General features: G+C 24.5%; 3 protein-coding genes across 4 annotated transcripts in view; 1 reads left to right on the top strand and 2 right to left on the bottom strand.

The window, feature by feature from the left end:
• Positions 1–1,218: 1,218 nt before the first annotated feature.
• Positions 1,219–6,170, bottom strand: LOC114126383 (hydroxylysine kinase). The gene is made up of 7 exons (XM_027990323.2): positions 5,769–6,170; positions 3,592–3,718; positions 3,123–3,194; positions 2,871–2,998; positions 2,622–2,793; positions 2,303–2,553; positions 1,219–1,957 (listed from the first exon to the last, which is right to left on the bottom strand). Exons 1-7 carry the CDS (start codon positions 6,024–6,026, stop codon positions 1,790–1,792), a joined length of 1,176 nt encoding a protein of 391 aa, XP_027846124.2. The 5' UTR covers positions 6,027–6,170; the 3' UTR covers positions 1,219–1,789.
• A 5,056-nt stretch (positions 6,171–11,226) lies between these two features.
• On the top strand, positions 11,227–12,743 carry LOC114126385 (transmembrane emp24 domain-containing protein 2-like). Its single transcript, XM_050204275.1, has 3 exons — positions 11,227–11,548; positions 11,681–11,926; positions 12,394–12,743. The coding sequence occupies exons 1-3, from the start codon at positions 11,410–11,412 to the stop codon at positions 12,636–12,638; spliced, it is 630 nt and encodes a 209-aa protein (XP_050060232.1). The 5' UTR covers positions 11,227–11,409; the 3' UTR covers positions 12,639–12,743.
• A 714-nt stretch (positions 12,744–13,457) lies between these two features.
• LOC114126361 (small G protein signaling modulator 2-like) overlaps positions 13,458–20,833 on the bottom strand; it is a 34,145-nt gene continuing 26,769 nt past the window's right edge. For both annotated transcript variants that reach the window (XM_027990296.2, XM_027990297.2), the window contains 5 exons: positions 20,489–20,613; positions 20,024–20,206; positions 19,854–19,963; positions 18,922–19,089; positions 13,458–18,259 (listed from right to left, as the gene is read on the bottom strand). In XM_027990296.2, the coding sequence (XP_027846097.1) occupies positions 18,171–18,259; positions 18,922–19,089; positions 19,854–19,963; positions 20,024–20,206; positions 20,489–20,613 (675 nt within the window). In that variant the 3' untranslated portion in view covers positions 13,458–18,170. The remainder of the gene's footprint in view (positions 18,260–18,921; positions 19,090–19,853; positions 19,964–20,023; positions 20,207–20,488; positions 20,614–20,833) is intronic.

The following is a 20,833-nucleotide window of genomic DNA, read 5'->3' as shown; positions in this document are numbered from 1 at the left end:
ATAATACATCTATAGTCTTTTACATTTTTTTACACTAACATCTAAAGTCTATAAAGTCTAGACAATACATATTTAATTATTACATTTACACTTTTTTTTTTTTTTTTTTTTTTTATTTAATAAGAAATATACAACTATACAATTAAGCACAACAAGTAATAATGATGAAAAGGATTACATAACATGAATAAGGCACGATGTAGGAGGGCTCCCAATGGAGCTACCTACTTGGGTATTTTATTAATTAATGGAGGAGGTCTCTAACCCATTTACGTTTGAGTCTTCGAGGGGGGTTGTCAGGGATGTGTTGAGAAGCGAGATAACTAATGTTGGGGTTTCTATGGGAGCTAAATTTTTTGTGGAGTTTTTGGTAAGCCGTTTTAGTGACTTGGTTTACGTAATTTATTCTCAGGTCAGAGTGAAGGGTTTTGTAAGTTTTGTTACTTACATACCAGGGGGATTTTGTGATAGTGCGAAGGCAGATGGATTGGAATGATTGTATTTTTTGAATGTTACTAGGGGCGGCGTTACCCCAAATTTGAATACCATAATACCATAGAGGAAAGATCAACATTTTGTAAATAAGGATTTTGAGTTTAAGGATTAAATTTGATCGTAAGAGAGGACGTAGTAGATGTAACCTGGAGTTTAGTTTCTTTCTTGTAACAAATATGTGGTCTTTCCAAGTTAACCTTTTGTCAAAAATGAGTCCTAAGTATTTAACTTGGTTGGTTTGGGGTAATAATTGGTTACAAAGTTTGACTGGTGGACAATTGTTTGGGCGAAGGGAGAAAGTAATGTGGCTAGATTTGTTTGTATTAATTTTTATTTTCCATAGTGTGAACCAGTTTTCAAGTAAGTTGAGGTGGTGTTGGAGCTTGAAGCTTGTTATTGTGGGGTCAGAATCGGTGGCTAGGATACAAGTGTCGTCGGCAAAAGTATTGAGGATGGTGCAAGAGGTTGTAGGTATATCTGCAGTGTAAATTAGGTATAAAAGAGGAGAAAGGTCACTGCCTTGAGGTACATTTACACTTGACCTAATAATATTGTACTTTTAACATGTATTTGTTAAATACTATATTATAAAAATATATACCAAATTTGAAACAACAATTATGCAGATTAAATTAAGGTTTTCATACAAATTATAAACTATTATAATTTATTACTTTGAATTAATTATTCAAAAAATTGGATACAATAAATTCTCATAAAATATGTATATCCAATATCCATGTATATTATAAGTGATAAATTTACAATCATAAAAATAATAGTATTATAATTATTAATAATTAATATACATACTATGATAACAGGATATGTAGTAAATAATAATACAAACATACAAATATAGTTTGTAGATTTTTTTAAATTATATACATTAAATATTAGATAAGATATAAAATAATAATTGATATATATATAGGTACCTGTTCAGTGCCAGGTTTAGAACAGATGCCGCCCCTACTCCAAGAAAAAAAAATGTAGTTAATATTTATATGAATTTTTTTCTATTTCTTACAAAATTTTCCAGCCTAGGCGTAAATACGGTCCTGTACCTGTTACATACAAAAGGATTAGCAGTATTACTAGTATTAGCTTATTACTAATTACATACATGCATTCTATACATTGTGCAGTATTCATAATATTATATATTTTTAAATTTATATAGTACCATAAGTATTAAATATCAGGTAATAGGTTAACCTATAAAGTTTTTATGCTTAACATAAAACTAAAATCAATAATAATGGTAAACATTATTAAAATTTAATTCCTAAAACTAATGTTTCAGTAACATATTAAATTTATCTTCTTTGATGTTAATTAATTCTTCTAATGCTCTCCACCCAATTTTCTGTGTAGATAGTATATAATTGTTCGATAAATCTCTTAGACTTGATTTTTTACCTAAAACCAAACTTTGACAAATTCTGGCACACACACAAGTCTGAAATAAAAATAAAAGTATTTATACAAGTAATAATTATTATTTTTATTTATAATAAATATTTATTTTTGAAATAGTTACTTAAAATCTTCAATTGAATTAATATGTGAAACAACCAATTTTACAATTTCAAAATTAGATAAATTTATACTTACAATATTTTATAAGTATTTATCAAAGAAACTATTCATTTATTTTAATTATACTTATAAATATACTTAATTTAAATCTTCTATCCATACAAGTTAATTAATTCATTCAATGTAAATATTATAAAAGTATAAACAATTTTAAGTGCCTATTGAAAATTGAAATAAATTAATAATTATTAATTTGTATAATTACATGTATAATTGAAATTTCAAAATCATTTAAAATTCTGTACTGTTTTTCATAGGCTTCAACAAAATTCTTAATTTGTACATCAGATAATTTTGCATTATTGTCATTAAATTCATGCAAAATTAGATAACATAACGCAATAGCGAAATCAAAAATTGTGAATGAATAGACAACATCACCTACGTCTATAACACCAAGTATTTTGTTGTCTTTTATGATCATATTATTCATATTAAGATCACCATGAATAACACCTGTAAATATAAATTTGTTAAAAAAAATAATTATAATTAATGTGATATTAAAGTATTAAATTTAAAACTTTTTTCAAGTTGATCAGCATTGAACAAAACATCAAACTGAAATTTATTGATAATAGTTATTATAGTTTGTCGCTGCTTTTCTTGATCAAAAACGTCTACAAATTTTAAAACTTCTGGACATTTTTCTAAAGCCCACAAATGATTTCTATGGAATCCATCATGATCAAATTTCTAAACATCATTATAATAGTTATATAATACATTTAGTTTTAAAATATTCATTTAAGCTAAAAATATTAAGTACCTACCTTTAAAATTGAAGTTAAATGACCAACATATAAACCAAAATTGGTTGATATTTCAGAATTGATTTTAACTTTATTCATAGTTTCGCCTTTAATATATTTGTTGACTCTGACTGCATGTGTTTTGCCATCTTTCAGAACAAGCATAAAACTCAACAATTCAGTTTATAGAAATTCATACAATGATCATTATTATAAAATAATAACCAATAAAATGTATAAAAAGTTACCTAATAAAATTAATATATCACTTACTAATAAAGAGAGACCGATAACTTTCACCATATTTATTGAGCACAGATATTGGACAGAATATTCCAGAATGATCTATTTTTAAAAACAATAAGGTATTTAGATATTAAAAACTTAAAATATTTTATAGATATTATATTCCAACATAATACCCAAATCTAACGTAAATCTACTGACAGTGGCGTCACGAGTTTATTTTTTGGGGCAATCACCCCAAACAATTTTAGGTAGATGGGTAATTTTGTTAGATGGTAACAATACTTTTGTGTTTAACTATCACTTTAATATTCTGAATATTTAATATTCAGATATATCGGTAGGTTTTTTTATGGGTGGGAGGGTAATTTCAATGTTTGACCCAGTGAAGAAAATTTTTGTGATACCACTGCCACTGACAAAAAAAAAGATATAAAACTAAAAAAAAAAGTATTTTATATTTAGAAATTTATAACTATCATAATAAAATACTGACCTAGATATTGAGTAAGTTTTGTTTGTGCATCGAGAAATAATAAATTCTTTGAGTCAATTGAATTTATAAATTTTATGACAATTCCATCTGTTGGAAATTCAATTTCTTCAATACATTTTTTGACTTCCTAAATCAATAAAATACAGATTTAAAATCTTTGTTTTTTTCAAACAGTCATATTTTTTTTATATAAGTTAATTTTATTTCTTCATTACTATAAAATAATCTATGACCATCAATACTGCAACAATATTATCAGAAGTTTTCTATTATTATAAAATTTGTACTCTGAAAGTTATTAGATATGTAAAAACATTTATCCTTATTGCAAATTTTAAATTATAATTCTATAAGCTATTTTAATTTTAATCTATACCTTATAGCTTTATTTGATTTAATTTAACGATCGGTAGATACTTCATAATTTTATATAAATTTAGAACAATGTGAAATGAGTAAAATTATTATTTTTGTAGTAAGTTTGATGAAGTTTCATTTAGTCAGTTGTTAGGAATATTTTAGAATATTAAATTTAGAATTTATACCACTTGGTAATTATACCTATTACCATCACATTTCTGTGTATAGATTACTGAAAAAGTTTGAACTTCTCTTATTCAAAAGACTAAGCAATATTTTAGATAAATTGTGGCTAAGATATTTGTATATAAACTAAAAACTTAGCCTGATAAATTAGGTTGTAATGTTATATACCAACTCATAATAGTATCTCAATGCTTTTAAAATATTAAAAATTAATTAATATAATAATCTAAACTAACCAGGCAACTGGCTAATCATGAAGTGTAAATAGTGTAATGAACATCTTATATATATAATAAGCATTATTTAAAATACACTGAAATAGTTAAATCTATAATCTTAATGATGCACACAGTACACAATTTGCATGATAATTTTAGTACCTGCTTAATCTATTCTGTGATATTAGTAGGTAAGTACCTACTTATATACCAATAACTACCTATATATCGTTATATACTTAAAACAGAGCAACTTCATTTCTAAAAAATTATTGATGTGCATACAATTATAAATATATAAAATGAATAATTATTACTGTAATAGATTTCATAAGGCGATTATTATATATTATTATTTGGGAAGTATTATCTCCTATAGTCTTATACCTATAAACATTAAGAATATCACAGCGAGTATAATATTATGTCCCACAATTCCCTAACTTTTTTCAATACGACACCATAATAAAACGTGAATAGTCTGAATAAATAATAATTATAAAATATTTACACATAAATTACAAAAATAGTAATTTAGTTGGTCATCCATTAAATTGGTGGTACCTACGAGAAAATTTTAATTGAAGCATGAAATTGTATAAATATAAGTGGGCACAGATAACAATTCAGCCGCTTAACGCTGCTAAGGCAAATATTAATTTACCAATAAATTAATAAATAGAAAACAGAATGCTAGGTTCTGTCGTGGTACGTTAATTTTTAAGTGACTTATAAGATGAAAAATATTAAACATTTCAAAATGCTCATAATTCACTTAAAAATGAAAATGTCGTAAAAAAACAACGAAAGAACACAGATAATGTTCTTAGTTCTTACTTAAAAGTTTGATAATAGGTAAATCGTAAATACTAAATGCACTCTAATATATTAAAACTAAAAGCCCACTATTGAAACTGGTGAACGACAATTTACTATGTCAATGTCATACTGAGACAATAGAATATAGATACGGGACACGGGTGCAACGTCCTGAACTCCTGAATAAAATATTAAACCAGTTTATCATTTTAAATATCAAACACCTATTTTTACATTAGTTACTGGTCATACAATATACATTATACAAATAGATTATATGATACGCAAAAAGAAATGTTTTCAAATTAATGATTTAACTTATCGTTAAACGCGAAAATTTAAAAACTGACAGAATGTAACTTTATAAAACAGTTTAATCTGTATGATTTGTTGTATAATGTATTTACTCTTACACATTACTTAAGAAATCTGAAAAGTGAATTCAAATTTCAAACAATTTAAAATTAATAATTAATATTTATTTATTATAATGTATATTTTATTATAACAAATTATAATATAGGCACCCAATTAATGTTATACCGATACCATATTCTTAATTTGTAGGTATACATTATATCAATTTATACGTACTGTTATGTGATAGTTTTTATCATCGTAACCGTCTAATTCTTGGAGTTTTCCATTGATAAAACCGTAATCGTTTTTCAAAATGTCCTCAACCTGATCCTTGTTTAAAACGGGGCTTATGTTTTCCGTTAAATCTGCCATTTTGTGGTCGTAAGTATTTATTTTATTTATTGTGTGCGACAGCAACAAATTATAAAACTGGATCACTCTCCTCTCAAAACACACAAAAAAAAAAAAAAAAAAACCCGAATATTTTAACATAAAACTGAATGTAACATAAATAATAGAATCGTAGTATATCAATACGAATTATGTGCAGATGGCGAAGTACATAATATAATATGATGGAGGGATAATATAATATGCTACAATACCTACATACTTGACAAACCACGCCCTGTTATTTACAAACTCACTATATTATTATATTCACAGCCAAATTATATCAGGCGTCTATTTACTCAATGAATTTATCTCTAATATCTTGAAGGGTCCAGAGATAATACCATTATCATAATATGATTTATAACATTAAATTACATTAAACTTATAAGGTATTTAATTACCTGTATTTTAAGTAGTTATAATTATTATTGACATTATAACGATTAACGATAACCAAGCCCGTATATACAGAAGGGGGTTTATGGGCAAATTATTTATAATATTAAAAATTATTTTAACAAGACAACGTTCACAATTTTATAAACATGGCAATTAGATAGTACATACAATAAAAAAAAACGGTCGTAGAAGGGACCAGAAATAATGACCGCTATATATACTTACCTATATAGAGTAAATAAAAAAAACCAAATACATAACCAATAAATTATATGCACATGCTAAAAAATGTATTTATGACAAGAGCTATTTATTTATATATATGTATGTACAATTTTAAAATTATTATTTACTGATGAATTTTTTTCAAAATGAATTTCTGTTGTTTTTAATAAATTAAAACTGTCTACGTCACCTTCTCGAAGAGTAAAAAGATCTATAATTGTTTTATTTAATTAACTACCTTTAAATAATTTGAAATATTGCACACAGGTTCTTCAGTCTCTTCTGCAACTTTCTCCTTGTTATCTCTAATGATGAATGACTTGATATCACAAGTACCTATTTTCTGTTTTATTTATCTTATAATTTGACCGTTATATAGAGGTATTAGGTATTAATGTAATTTTTCCATAACACTTGACGGGACCAAAAAAAACCGTCTTTAAGAGGTGATGGCCGTTAATGGAAGTTCAATTATTGTATGTAGGTATACTATGTAAATTGTATAAATAATAAATATACTCCTCTCTCCTCTGCACACCATTTAGAATCTAAAATTATAAAATTACAAATATTCCTAATATATGAATAGTTTAAATATTTTGAAATATAAGTGTGTTGTATTGGATTATAGAATATAGATATCTAATAGTTAATACGTATAGAAAATGATAATTTAACAAATATAGAAAAATGTTCACGAGTTTCAACGCGTGATTAATATGTTTTGAGTTATAACAAATAATGTTCATGGATAAAAAATTATATACTTGAATTTATTATACAAATACTAAATATTACATAATATTGTCAACATTTTAAACTCAATTTACGTATGAAAAATTGTGATTTGATTAATGATTTTCGAAATTGCAATTTTGAATACTGCAAGACAGGGCCTCCACAAGGGGGGGGGGCTGTTGGACCTTGAGTTCAGGGGCCCGGCTATTTTAAGGGCCCGTTGATATTTATTTGTAATTTTTGAAATATTTGTAGAAATACTTATTCTATATTGAATATTGTAAAATAATATTTTATGAAGTATATAAAAATATATATTTAGTCATCGATTATATATTTCAATATTTGTAAAGGTTTAGGTAAGATTCATCATTATTGTATTTCTTACTTAACATTTTTACAAATTACAATCTGTACAATATCAATACGAACCTGTGCGTTTTGATTTTATATTAAATCTAACACAAGCGTATAGCATCGTTGATCGTACCATACTAGGCAAGAATCACACAAAACACACTCCCACACTCCGATCCAATGTCATATGGTTACTACTTACATATTTTTTGGCTTTTAATACATTTAATATGGCTTTCCATGCATCTTTGGTGCAGTAAGGTCTTATATGGTATGGATATAATCGACGTCTACATCCATAATAATGGGTACTGTTGCAAATATTTGTATGGTGACATTAATTTTATGGTATATCCTTCTTCTCTATCATATGTTTGTCTTTTCTTTTTTGATCGACCACTTTTTTTTCGGTAAGCCATTTCATTATAATATTTTCTATAATTTTAAAATATTTCTGCGCAAATACAATAGGTTTACTAATGGCTCGTTGTTTAGGAAGACTATTGATGTTTATGCAGCTCCCTTTGGTCTTCCGGGACATTTTACTATTTTTGGCATTGTAAACAAAAACAAAAACTTAATTTTTTTAAAACTACTTGTACTATGTATATTTGACAAATCCTTAAGAGTAACTTTTTTTCAGTTTCATCGTGGATTATTGATTGAATTAACTTCTTATTAGGTTTCATATCCATCAATTCAATTACTTCAATACAATTAAATATTAATAGCTAATCGGCGCTGATTTGGTAGATTGGAAAATAACATTGAAGGTATAGCATGGTTATGGCTTTCATTCATACGTGCAATTTCTAATTTTGAACCATCACTGGTGACTCCATATTATACTCTTGATTACTCTTAAACATGCTGGGCAATTTTACTTCATAGTACTAGATAATGATTTTTATGTATTTAAAATAATTTATAAATACCTAATTTTTGTGTAACACTTATGATGTGGATAGTTGCTGTTCATTGTTAGAACACTTCATGTAAATTCCTTCGTGAACATATTTTAATTTAAAAAAATAATATTTTAACGAGTCCGGAGTATTTTTTTAATTTAGGTACACAAGAACAAACTGCATGTATACGCATTGTCGCATTAAGCACATTGTTACGAACTGAACTGAACTATACCTACTGTAAAAGTTGCATTACTAAGAGACATAAAACTATTAAAACTATAAAAGGAAGAAAATAAGTGTTGTTACTTGTTAATAGTTTAGATAGTTTGAGGTAGGTTTATCAATTATCATATTTTATTACCCATTTAAATTGGGTGATAAATAAATTACGTGAAACGTGAATGATGATAATCGATAGATGCCGATCATCATAAGATAATTTCATAATATTACGTCATTATGATGATAAATAATCGTATATTTCATTTCGGGTAAAACCAAAGAATCTATTTTTTCAAACATATTATTATATTGTGTAAAAATAATGTATACTGATAGGTACGTACAGAAAGTCAGTAACGCTAAAATACCTATTGAAATAAATATCGGGGCTTTAAAATGTAATTTAAATACCTATATTAAATGTAATTTGTCCACATTTTAGAATTATTTACCTTTGAGTAAATATATTTAAATATTTTAAATACTTTCTTAATGGATGTACTCGTATCTGTTTTGAAATATTAAGCATAATTCTGAAATTGTTATAAAAAATTTTCAAAGGTTGCAAGGGGTTAGGTATTATTCATCATTATTTGAAATGTCATTTAGTTTTTATTGATTTATGTATGACACAATTTTTATTGGTATAAGTCAAACACTCAAACAGCTTAAAAAATGAATTTTTCATACCATATTAGAACGTTGTTTTTATAATCATTCTAAATTCTAATAATATAGAAAATATAAGTAAACATAGTTTTTAAGGTTCCGTATGCCGTAAAACGGGATCCTATTACATTAGACAGTTGAAATTTTCCCAGTTGTATTTCGGTTGCCGCTATAATAACAAATACTTTAAAAAGTGATAGGCTTAACCCTGGGAGGTGCTCAGACATTTTGAGATTTACGATGGAAATTTTAGTTATTTGATATTTTAGCTTGGTTGCTATTAGTTACAATAATAATAATAATAATAATAATAATAATTAGCGCGAAAGAAATTATTATCACTGAATTTGTTATTAGTTATTACCTATTTATTTCCATGGCGATCGATAAATTAACTCAATGCATCACATTGACAATACATTTCTGTAAAATAATAGCAAAGATCAATTATGTTAATTAATGAGTTGACTGACAAAGTTTTCCCAAATCTACCACAAAATTATAAAAATAGTACGGAACCCTTCGTGCGCGAGACCGACTCACACTTGGCTGGTTTTTTTTTCTAAAGATGTTTGAATTTGAAAAAATATTTATTTTCCTTTAACGATTTTAATTATTATGTATTTATTTATGAAATATTTCAAAAATTATTAATCGTAGGGACTACCTACTTACATTTTACAGTTTTACACTATTCAATATTATGATTATATGTATTTTCTTCGTAAATAATATAGGACAGTTCCAAAAATTAATGAAGTTAAAATATGTATATTGAATAGGTTAACCGTTAGTTTATAATGTTGGTAAATAATTTCCAACTAGATAAATTAAAAAAGTGAACATTTAAGGTCATTATTAGCGGTAGACATAAAATGCGAATAGGTAATTGGTAAATTGGGAAATTATATAGATATATAGTAAATTGTAATACCGATACCTAAACTAATTAATAATATTGGTAGAATATGTAATATTATTGAGATAAATTAGTTTAACCTAAGTACCATATTACAATTATTACTATTAGAGAAATTAATTACTGATAAAGTAAATTGATTAAGTACTAAGTACCTACCTACCTATCATTGATTAGATATTGAAATTCAGTTTTAAACTTAAAATTGTACACATCCGTTACTATACATGTATATTAATATTTAATTGTGTTATAATTTATAACTATTATTATAATAATATATCGTTACAGTTACTTACAATACTCAGGTACCTACTCAATAATGAGAGGTATCAGGTACCTACTTATAATTTCACAATTCTAAACTTCCATTCTACAGCAGTTGAGCAGTAGAGCACATACTTTTTACATTCTGATTTGCACCACCAATTATTCCTATAATAGGCCAATATTTAAGATAATGTTCGTAGTCAATGAGAACCCCTCCACTTCTATGTTTTTATATATTATTATGTTCAAAAAATTGATACATCAAATAATTATTTATTTATTGAGTATGTATGTCAATGTAAATACCAAGTATTGTACTCTGGCCTCTGGGGTTTCGGCCTGTTTTGTTAATTAAATTAAATAAATAAAAATAGTACTACACAACAAAATATAAAAGTTGTACCTATGCAGGAGAATAGGAGATCAAACAATTTCGTACAAAAGGACATTCGACTAGTTTCAGAAACTTCTATCGTATAATTTACCGACTCGGTTATGTTGGTTTCGTATAACGTCCTCATACGATGACGTGGTTATCGTGTATCATATCAAAACTGTAACGATATCGGTGATAACAACACCGTCAACACGACAACACCTACACTGAATATTATGTCGGATGCGGTGCTATGAACTATAAAGTAAATGTAATTCGTACTTATTTACACATATTTTGGTGAAAATCATTTTAGATTTTTAATTTTCATGTCATGTTAATTTGAAACATTTGTAGTTGTTTAAATATAATAAGACGACGTATAGCGTAAAAATGCAGAAACCAATTTTGTATTTGACTCAGTTCCTTACATTATTTAGCGTATTTCAACAAGGATTGAGTTATTTTTTGACTGTTGACGCTCATGCTGAAGAATGTTTTTTCGACAAAGTCGAAGTTGGCTCTAAATTGGGTATGTTGTTACTTATTTTGCTATTGAAATTTTACATGTCTATATAGTAACCTAGTAATGTACACACTACACGTCATATAATACATAATATAAGATTATTATTGCAAATTTTATTAATTTTTTTTTTTTTAGGTTTGATGTATGAAATATCTGAGGGTGGTTTCTTAGATATCGATGTTAAAATTATTGATCCTGATGGTGAATTAATTTATGAAGGATTAAGGGAGTCAAGTGGAAAATATACATTTGCCGCCACTAAAAAAGGGGCGTACACATACTGTTTCAGTAATCAAATGTCAACAATGACACCAAAAGTGGTATTATTCAGTATGGAAGTAACTGAACCAGAAAAAGTAGATTTAGAAAAAGATGGTCAAAGTAATTATGTTTTGATTAAATAAATTAGTTTTATATTTTAAGATAACAACAGCAATGAGAATATTGTTATTCTCTTAGTTTTTTTACTTGTTAATATTTGAATACTAATCAACTAACAAATTTCATTTTTTTTTTTTTGATTCATCATATTATTTGCTGCATATCTTATGTTCTCAATCATTGCCAAATATTAAAATGTTACATTAACCATTATAAATGCTGTTTTGATACAATTTTCATATAATGCAAATTTATGTCGTTTGTTTCTACCTACTTAAATGCTACTGAATTGTATTGTGAGTAGCGTGTTTTTAAATTCCAAACACTATAAGAGCATACTTGTAATGTAATAATAAACAACATTGCAATCAATTTCTGATTAAAATTATATTAATAAAAATATCTACTCAATGATGTTATTACTTATATATATTTATATAAAATTATTTTTCATTATCATTTTACAGCTGGTGAAGAAGGCGAACATAAAAAATTAGAGACCATGCTTCGAAACCTGGGATCTGCATTAACTAGTGTTAAACACGAACAAGAATACATGAATGTTCGTGATAGAAATCATAGAGCTATAAATGAATCTACCAATAAACGTGTTGTCATGTGGTCGTTTTTTGAATCATTTGTATTGCTTTCAATGACTATTGGTCAAGTTTATTATTTAAAACGGTTTTTTGAAGTTAGAAGAGTTGTATAATGTTTCAAATATATTTTAATTAATTTTTTTACTCTGTCTGTATATTTCTTATAAAAATATTTTATTATTTTTTTTTTTAAGAAAATAAATTAAATTTAAAATTAATATTGTATTAATTTTAAATGACACCAATTCTAATTTTATTCTGAACTATATATGTATATATTAGTATTTCACAATTTGAGATTGAAATCTTTAATTACCAAGCATTCATTGAACAATAATGTGTGTATAGTAATTACGTGACATAAAATATTCAGTAAGTGAAAATATGAATAATTCATTTATAAAATGCCACAATGGTTACCTATTCTTTCTTTAATACTCTACAAATGTTCTATGTTCTTACTTTTGATTTTCTTTGTCACTTAAATAAATGTATTTAATTATTGCAGTGCTTTAAATTAAAATACTTAGATATACTTAGTAATTAAAAAAAAAAAAATTATACTTATCGTATATTTTAATGTTTTTTTTTTAAATTTCCATCAGCTTTATAGGGTTAGTTTTTTAGTTAATACTTATTACAATAAAAGTAAAATATTTAACTAAAAAATTCAGTTTAAGAACTTTTGTATTTACATTAGATATTGCAAAATTATGATTGTAAATACAATCTATAACTGCGCAAAAGAAATAAGTATTCAGGAATTTTTAATTAATACAAATGAGTGAATTATAAAAGTAACTGGTTATTTATAATTTTTAACACAGGCATTTACAAATATACTCCAAATACCTATTTATTAATGTAATACTATTAAATACACACCAATATAAACAATAAGTCATCATTTGAGATTCAAAATGTGTATACAATTTCTTGATGTTAACTGATTTTACTTTTATTTATTTAACTTAATTTTTTTTTTAACATAAATATATTTTTCACACAATTTAAAACTATGCATTTAAAAGTTAAGTGAAGTATGCATTTTAAAAATAATTTTTAAATCGCAACAATTATTATGTTCATTAACAAAATATACTTATGCCCACGAGAGATCACTATTCCTTTGCACATATAAATAGGCAGGCGAAGGCAGAGCGTTGTTGGCAGCATGTATTGACGGCGGCTAGTGTTTTGGAGAGTTAAGTAGTGGAATGCGCAAGAACGAATGAAGTTTGGTCGCCGCCCAGAAGTGGTCTCTTGTGGGCCGAAGTATATTCAATTAAACAATGTTTAAAATAAAAGTTACATTTTATTATAGGTAACTTATATTATTGGTTCAGTTATAAATATATCATAAAATAAATACGTTACAGGACTAAAAAGCAAATCTTAATTGTGTATAGTAATTATTGGAATAATGATAAAAATATAAAATCTAATCAAAGACAATAGTTATTATTGAAAATGTTTGTATTTGAATCCTAAAAACAGTATATTATTAGTAATACGGTGATAATTACATGTTACTAAAATAGTAAAATCCTTGATTGATTTAATTTGTCAGAATTTTAAAATATTTAAAATTGTTTAACATGAGGTAGGTAATTGATTATTTTATTAGATTAATATATATAATAGCTAACAAATTTAAATATTTATTATTACAAAAATCAGGACTCAAATAAAGCCCCATAAAATTTCTTAAGAATTAAAATTATTACATATATATCAGCATTCAGTTATCACTAAGTTCTATTTTGGAAAGGAACATTTTGAAACTTGAAAACTTTTCAAATCCAAAAAAATCATTTAATAATTTAACACACAGGCAATTTTTTTTTTAATTTTCATTCATATAACCAAATAACAATTGTTATGAAACAAGTTAAAGTAAAAATTTTCCATACTTTCTATGTTTCTTTTAGTTCTTAATATTTCAATTTCTAAAATTATTTTTAATTTTAAAGATATATAATTTTTTTTCTTTGATTATCATTTAAAAATATAAAATTTATAATTTATAACATAATTACCAATTATTAATAATGTATTTAATGTAAAACATGTTATTTAATAACCATTTATATAATATAACCTTAAAGACATTAGGTTTTAAAAAACATATTAAATATTTATATAAGTATACATTTGTTTGTAATATTAAATAGGCGACAGGTATTAGGCTTAATAATAACCACATTTATTTGGATTCTTAATGATATATAATAAATAATGCATGTATGAATAAACTAAGACATTAAGTTGTATTTAAATATTTTTTAATAGTATAACAATATTCATTCTCTAAATAGATACTATAAAATTTAATTTGGACAAGGAAAGAGGAAATTTTAAAAATATTAACTTTGTTATAAATTTGTATAACTATGATTTAATTTCTTTTCTTTTCTTAAATAAGATAATCTATAATATATTATAGTAATATAGTGTAATATTTACTATTAAATACCTATAGGTTTATTTCAAAAGAAATTTTTGCAAACATTTAAAAAAAAAGTATAAGCCTTTCACCTCTGAAATGTTTACATTACTGCTTTAATGAATTCATTTTTTTTCAAATAATGAAAAACGGTTTGATATTTTTTAAAGATAGGAATAACTGATTGTCATATTATTTTCCTGAACATCTTAAAATAACAAATCAGATATCAAAGAAATCTAAAATACAATAAATATTATTGTGTACAGAAAATTTTTTATATAACATAATACCTTTATAATATAAATTTATTTAAAATTAAAATATTGTAAAATCTAAATTTTTTTTTAGTAAGGAATAAGGATAAGTTACAAACACTTCTGAGTATGTAATAATTTAATAATGTTTATTGCTTATCGAGATGACTGAATAGCAGAATGACATTAATATTTTATATCCTACATATAATATGTGGTTATTACCATTGGATACTGATAAAATGTGTTTTATTTTAGATAAATTATAGAGTATTATATAATTTTAATTGAGCATACATGATTTATACATTTTTTAAAAAACTGATTTTATTTTTTAATTAAAAAATAATTATAATAATTTATGAATTAGTTGTAATAGGACACATCAATATTTAATGGATTAAAATTTACTTTTAAATAATGTTTATTTTGTTTATTAGATATCTAGTAAAATTAATTTAAATAATTAAATGATTATGTAAAGATTTTAATTCAAATAAATAACATTCATTTATAGCAATTAGTAATCAGCAATTAAGTATATAATATTTCAAAAATATGAGTTGTTTTTTGTTTTTAATATTGATTTATTTTTTAATTAATAAATGTAAAAATAATAATCATAAAATATTATCATATTAGAAGTTGATCAGAATATAAGTTAGTAGTTACTATGATGAGAGGTATTTTAAATATTTTGATAATTTAATTACAACATAAAGAATCAATTTAGGTATTTAAAAAGAAAAATTAAAAAACAGGGACAGATTTACTGATGAGTACACCTAGTTGAATTAAAATAAAATGATAATTTAAATGTGTGGTTAATAAACATATTTTAAAAAACTTAAAATAATATGTTTATTTTTATGAGTTTAATTTTATTTAAAAATGGATATGTTATGTTATATGTTTAAAATTAGCAAGAATAACTGAAATGGAAAAATCAAAATGTTTGTCTTAAATTTTCAAATAGGTAGTTAAATTTGTTAATAAATGTTGAATAAATAAATATGTATTTAATATATTTTAATATTTGATATAATATTTATATTAAATTAATAAAGAAACATCCACATATATTATATTTAAAAATTATAACTACCTAACAACTTAACAATTTTATGCTTATTATTTTTTTAAATTATAAAAAAATAGTTATGCTAAATCTTATTTTATAATGTGTATTAATAATATTTAATATAATTAAAAACGATTATATATATCACAATAATAATGTTGTATAATACATCTCTAATATAGAGTAGAATAATACCTATCTAGGCCAGAGATATTCAAACTGTGTGTCGCAGCTCCCAGGGGCGTCGCGAGAGTTGTCGAAGGGAGCCACGTCATATAATTGAAAACCAATAAATATTTTTACGAAAAATGTTTATTATTATCATTGAGGTACACCGGTTGAGAAACATTGAATTGTCTACAATAATCATTCACTAAATATAGCTTTAATTTTTTTCCATAATGTTATAGTGATAAATTGAAGTTTTATATTTATAGTACTTTATTATTACAACCAGTTACTATTATTATAGCAATCTAGCGACTAAATTGTTATAATAATAATAGCCCATGTTGTAAGTTTGTAGCCATCGACTGTCATCGTTAAATTATCAGTGCGTATGTTGTGTGTGGCAGTACTAGTTGAGAGTAATAAATAATTGGTATAAATTATAAAATATAAATTACATTCATACTAATATTGATTTTTTTGTCATTTTTAATTTGGGAGCCGTCAATATTTTGTGAAGACTCAAAGGAGCCTTGGGATGAAAAAGTTTGAATACCTCTGATCTAGGCTATGGCTATCTATAGGAAAATTTAAACATTCTGTATTTTATATTATAGAATGTTTAAGAAGATTACAAATCTTAATAAATTTAATGTTATTTAAGTCTTAAATCAAAATATATAGGTAAGTTAACAATGGGTATTAAAATTTAAACTGTACTATACTTTAAAATTACCAATTTATTTTAATTTTAATAAATATTAAAATATTGAATAAAATCCCAATAAAAACATTTAATGAATATATTGAACTCTTTATAATTTTTACCTTTTACAAGGTTAAGGCAGTCTTAAGTATTACTATAGTATCAATAATTTAAAGAAAATGAAGTAAGAATATTACTTATATTATGTTATAGCTATTGATTATATATGTATATTATCCAAATTATTCAAAAATAATATAATACATTATATTATATAAACTTGAAAACAAGGCCTCCAAACTTTTTAATGCATGAAAATAAACTAAATATTATATTATATATTTTAAACCATACAACTTAAAACAAACAAAAAATATTATTATTCATTGTTAATAATTAAACTTGGAGTTTTATGGTACGAATCAGTACTAAACAATTTTTAAACCCAAGGCAAACTACTATTTGACCATCTATTCATCCACAGCTTTTAATTACATTTTTTTCATTTAATTGGATAATAATAAAGAATAATTATTACAAGCTTTTTATCAGACTAAACCCATTGCTTGGAATTTACCCACCTACTTTGGTCTTGAATCAATTGCCTTATAAAAATGCCTATGTTGGCATACTACTGGTATGAGTTAATAACTAGTATTATACTAGGATGTATGTAAAATAAAGTATAAGGTATAAAGTATATGCTATATGTACAATAAATAAATTATCTGTTGTACAATTGTATGTGATGTACTTATAAAACATAATATAAAGTATTTTTAAAGAGTTGTAAAAGTATGGTACCATTTTGTACTAGTTAAATTATAAAAATATATGTAGGTATGTATTTTGTTCAATTTATATAATTTGGGAGTATGCAGTTTGGAGACTAGACACTTGTGAAAAAAAATACAATACAATATATTTATAAATATATACCAAATGGTACAGAATCATATGTCATGGGATATATATAATACAGCAGTTTTATTTATTTTCTATTAATGTTTGTAGTTGTAATACTAGATTTCTTGCAAGTGATAAGACTGTTTTGGCATCATGATGTTCTGCCATTTCTAAAAAACACAAGACATTTGTCTTATTTTAAATTATTGGTATTTCCTAATTAGACTAATAATAGTTTTATTTAATATATATAATACAATTCTTAAAACTTAAAAGTGGTAATTAATTCATAAGTGTACTTATATATTAAAGGAATGATAATTCTTCCAACAAGGGTTGCCAAAAATGTTATATTTGATTTGTTAAAACAGAACAGTAATTTAAATACAAATTAAGGAAATCCAAATTTTAATTAAAAATAAGTGACAAACTAATCGAACTTTCATCATATGAAAATCTACTTAACAAATTTCAAGTAGGTAAATACTTTAACAGTTTAACAGTTTTTAATAGGTACCTAGTTAACATTTTTTGTTCCATAAAAATAAATATTGATCAAGATTGGAGGGTGAAAAAAGATTTTTAAATATGTAGTTTCAAATATAAAACTCAACAGGGAAAAAATTAAGTCAAATATCCAAAAATAAAACTTTTATAAAATATTAATATTTTAAAATTAAAATTTGGTTTACCCATTGTTTTGAATTTCTTAAAATTAATTTTCTTATTGATTGTGTGTATGTGTATGAGGGATTGCCTCATCAAAAACTAAAACTTTGAGTATGACATTGTCACATTTGTTGTACACAACTGAAATAAATTATAAATTTACCATTAAAAAATTTGATGATATCCGTGAAATCCATATGGTTGGCCAAAATAATATCTCGGTATGTTTCCACAAGAGCGAGAGCAAAGAAAAGTACAAAATGTGAAGAAGACATCTCTTTAGCAGCCCATATAGTTTCCCATACCGTAAATACGTCATCATATAATAGTTCTAAAAAATTAATACATTTCTTTTTATATATAACTTAGAGTTAAATATACAAAAATGACAAATAATAACAATCAATTTTATTACAATATTTACTTGTTTTAATTTTGAAGTTTTACATTATATTTATTCTAAAACTAAAGTTAACTGCCATATTATTTATGAACAATTTGTTCAGAATTTTTTGGTACAAATAATTGTAACTTTTAAATTTGGTCTTATCAAAAATAAGAACACAAATATTAGTTTTTTTTTTTTTAATTTGATTTGGAAAAATAATTTCAAGCTTATTGATTTGAATATTCATAAATAAATAGTTTGCATTGGAATAATTAAAATTATTTTTCAACAAACAAGATTAAACTTTTTATAAATAATGAATTATTTCAATCATAGATTAAGTCCCTAATGCTTTATATCAGAGGTTGGCGATTAAATTCTATGGGGTGCCAGATAGTTAGGTAAAAGAAAAAGTGAGGTCTAGAAAAAACTTAAATATTGTAGTTAATAATTATTGTGTTATTGGGTCTATTATTGTAAGCAATAGATAAATATTTATTATGTACAGAAAACTAGCTTTAAAAAAAAAATTTTTGGCAGTCCATTTATTTCCTCTCCATATTGCCCCGTATTGCAGACCCCTGATTTATACCAATTATACGATAAAAAAAAAAAAAAAAATTATCTATTATAAAATAGTTATTATACATTAAATTATATCATAATTTTGTTTGTCTAATATTTTTAAAATATTAATGTTTATTTACCTCGTTTGAAATCCAATAAAAACCATCGATAACAAAAATAAAAATGAGTGAAATCTCCATTTTCATGCATAAGTTCAAACATTTCCGAATCTAATATTTGTACTAGAGATCTATAATCATAGTTATTCAAGATTATAATAGAAGGGAAATCAATAGTTTAATAATGTTACCTCATATTAGCAAAATGTGTGTCCATAGCACCACCACTATGTGGGAAATTGGCTGACATTCTTTCCATCAGTAAGCAAAAACATGAATAAGATAAAGTTTCATCATCCAAAATAACTAAAAGAGGAGCAACAAGATCACACATTCCTTGCATGTATCCCATTTCTAAATGATCCCAAACATATCTAAATATATAATATAATAAATTAGATTTGTTGATTATTTTATTTTTGTTAGCATAGTAAAAATAAGTATAAAATATAATAAAAATAATAATATTTTTATTTACTTATTAGTTTACTACTTAAATTATGTCATTATTATTTTTAACTTCTTAATTATATTTTCATAAAAATGTATGAATGTGAATAAGTATAATTTTTAAAAATTTTAAATTGTCAATAATAATTAATCATAACGTGCAATTAATAAAACTGAATAATTCAGTTTAAAATTATAATTCTTACGTGCATATGATATTTCTCAGCTTATCTAGATTTTCAAGAGTAAAATAGGGATAATTCCTATCACATCGTTGAACATCTTTATCAATTCTATGCACATTAAGTCCAAAATTTTCTACCAACTCTACCTGTAAAGTGAACACAATTAATTAAATAAGCATTGGCGGATATTGGAGGGGACTTGGAAGGGGATTTAAGCCCACCAGAACATAATCAAGCCACATTATGCGTTAAGCATCTAAAAATGTGTGTTTACGCTACTGGATAAGACAAAAATATTAAGGCCCTTATAGATGTTACCAATTATTCGTCTATGATAGTAAGGTAATTATTTATATTTTAAGTTTG

The sequence above is a fragment of the Aphis gossypii genome, chromosome 3 (assembly GCF_020184175.1).
Source record: "Aphis gossypii isolate Hap1 chromosome 3, ASM2018417v2, whole genome shotgun sequence".
Lineage (NCBI taxonomy): Eukaryota > Metazoa > Arthropoda > Insecta > Hemiptera > Aphididae > Aphis > Aphis gossypii.
Note: the sequence above shows the minus strand (reverse complement) of the source record. Positions and strands in the feature narration are given on the sequence as shown.

Bases quoted from the DNA above. Each gene is read 5' to 3' on its own strand.
- LOC114126385 (XM_050204275.1), top strand. From the start codon at position 11,410: ATGCAGAAACCAATTTTGTATTTGACTCAGTTCCTTACATTATTTAGC. The intron at 11,549-11,680 runs GTATGTTGTTAC...TTTTTTTTTTAG, and splicing joins CGAAGTTGGCTCTAAATTGG to GTTTGATGTATGAAATATCT. The intron at 11,927-12,393 runs GTAATTATGTTT...ATCATTTTACAG, and splicing joins TTTAGAAAAAGATGGTCAAA to CTGGTGAAGAAGGCGAACAT.
- LOC114126383 (XM_027990323.2), bottom strand. From the start codon at position 6,026: ATGTTAAAATATTCGGGTTTTTTTTTTTTTTTTTTTGTGTGTTTTGAG. The intron at 2,999-3,122 runs GTAAGTGATATA...TTGTTCTGAAAG, and splicing joins TTATCGGTCTCTCTTTATTA to ATGGCAAAACACATGCAGTC. The intron at 2,554-2,621 runs GTTTTAAATTTA...TTATATTTACAG, and splicing joins TGCTGATCAACTTGAAAAAA to GTGTTATTCATGGTGATCTT.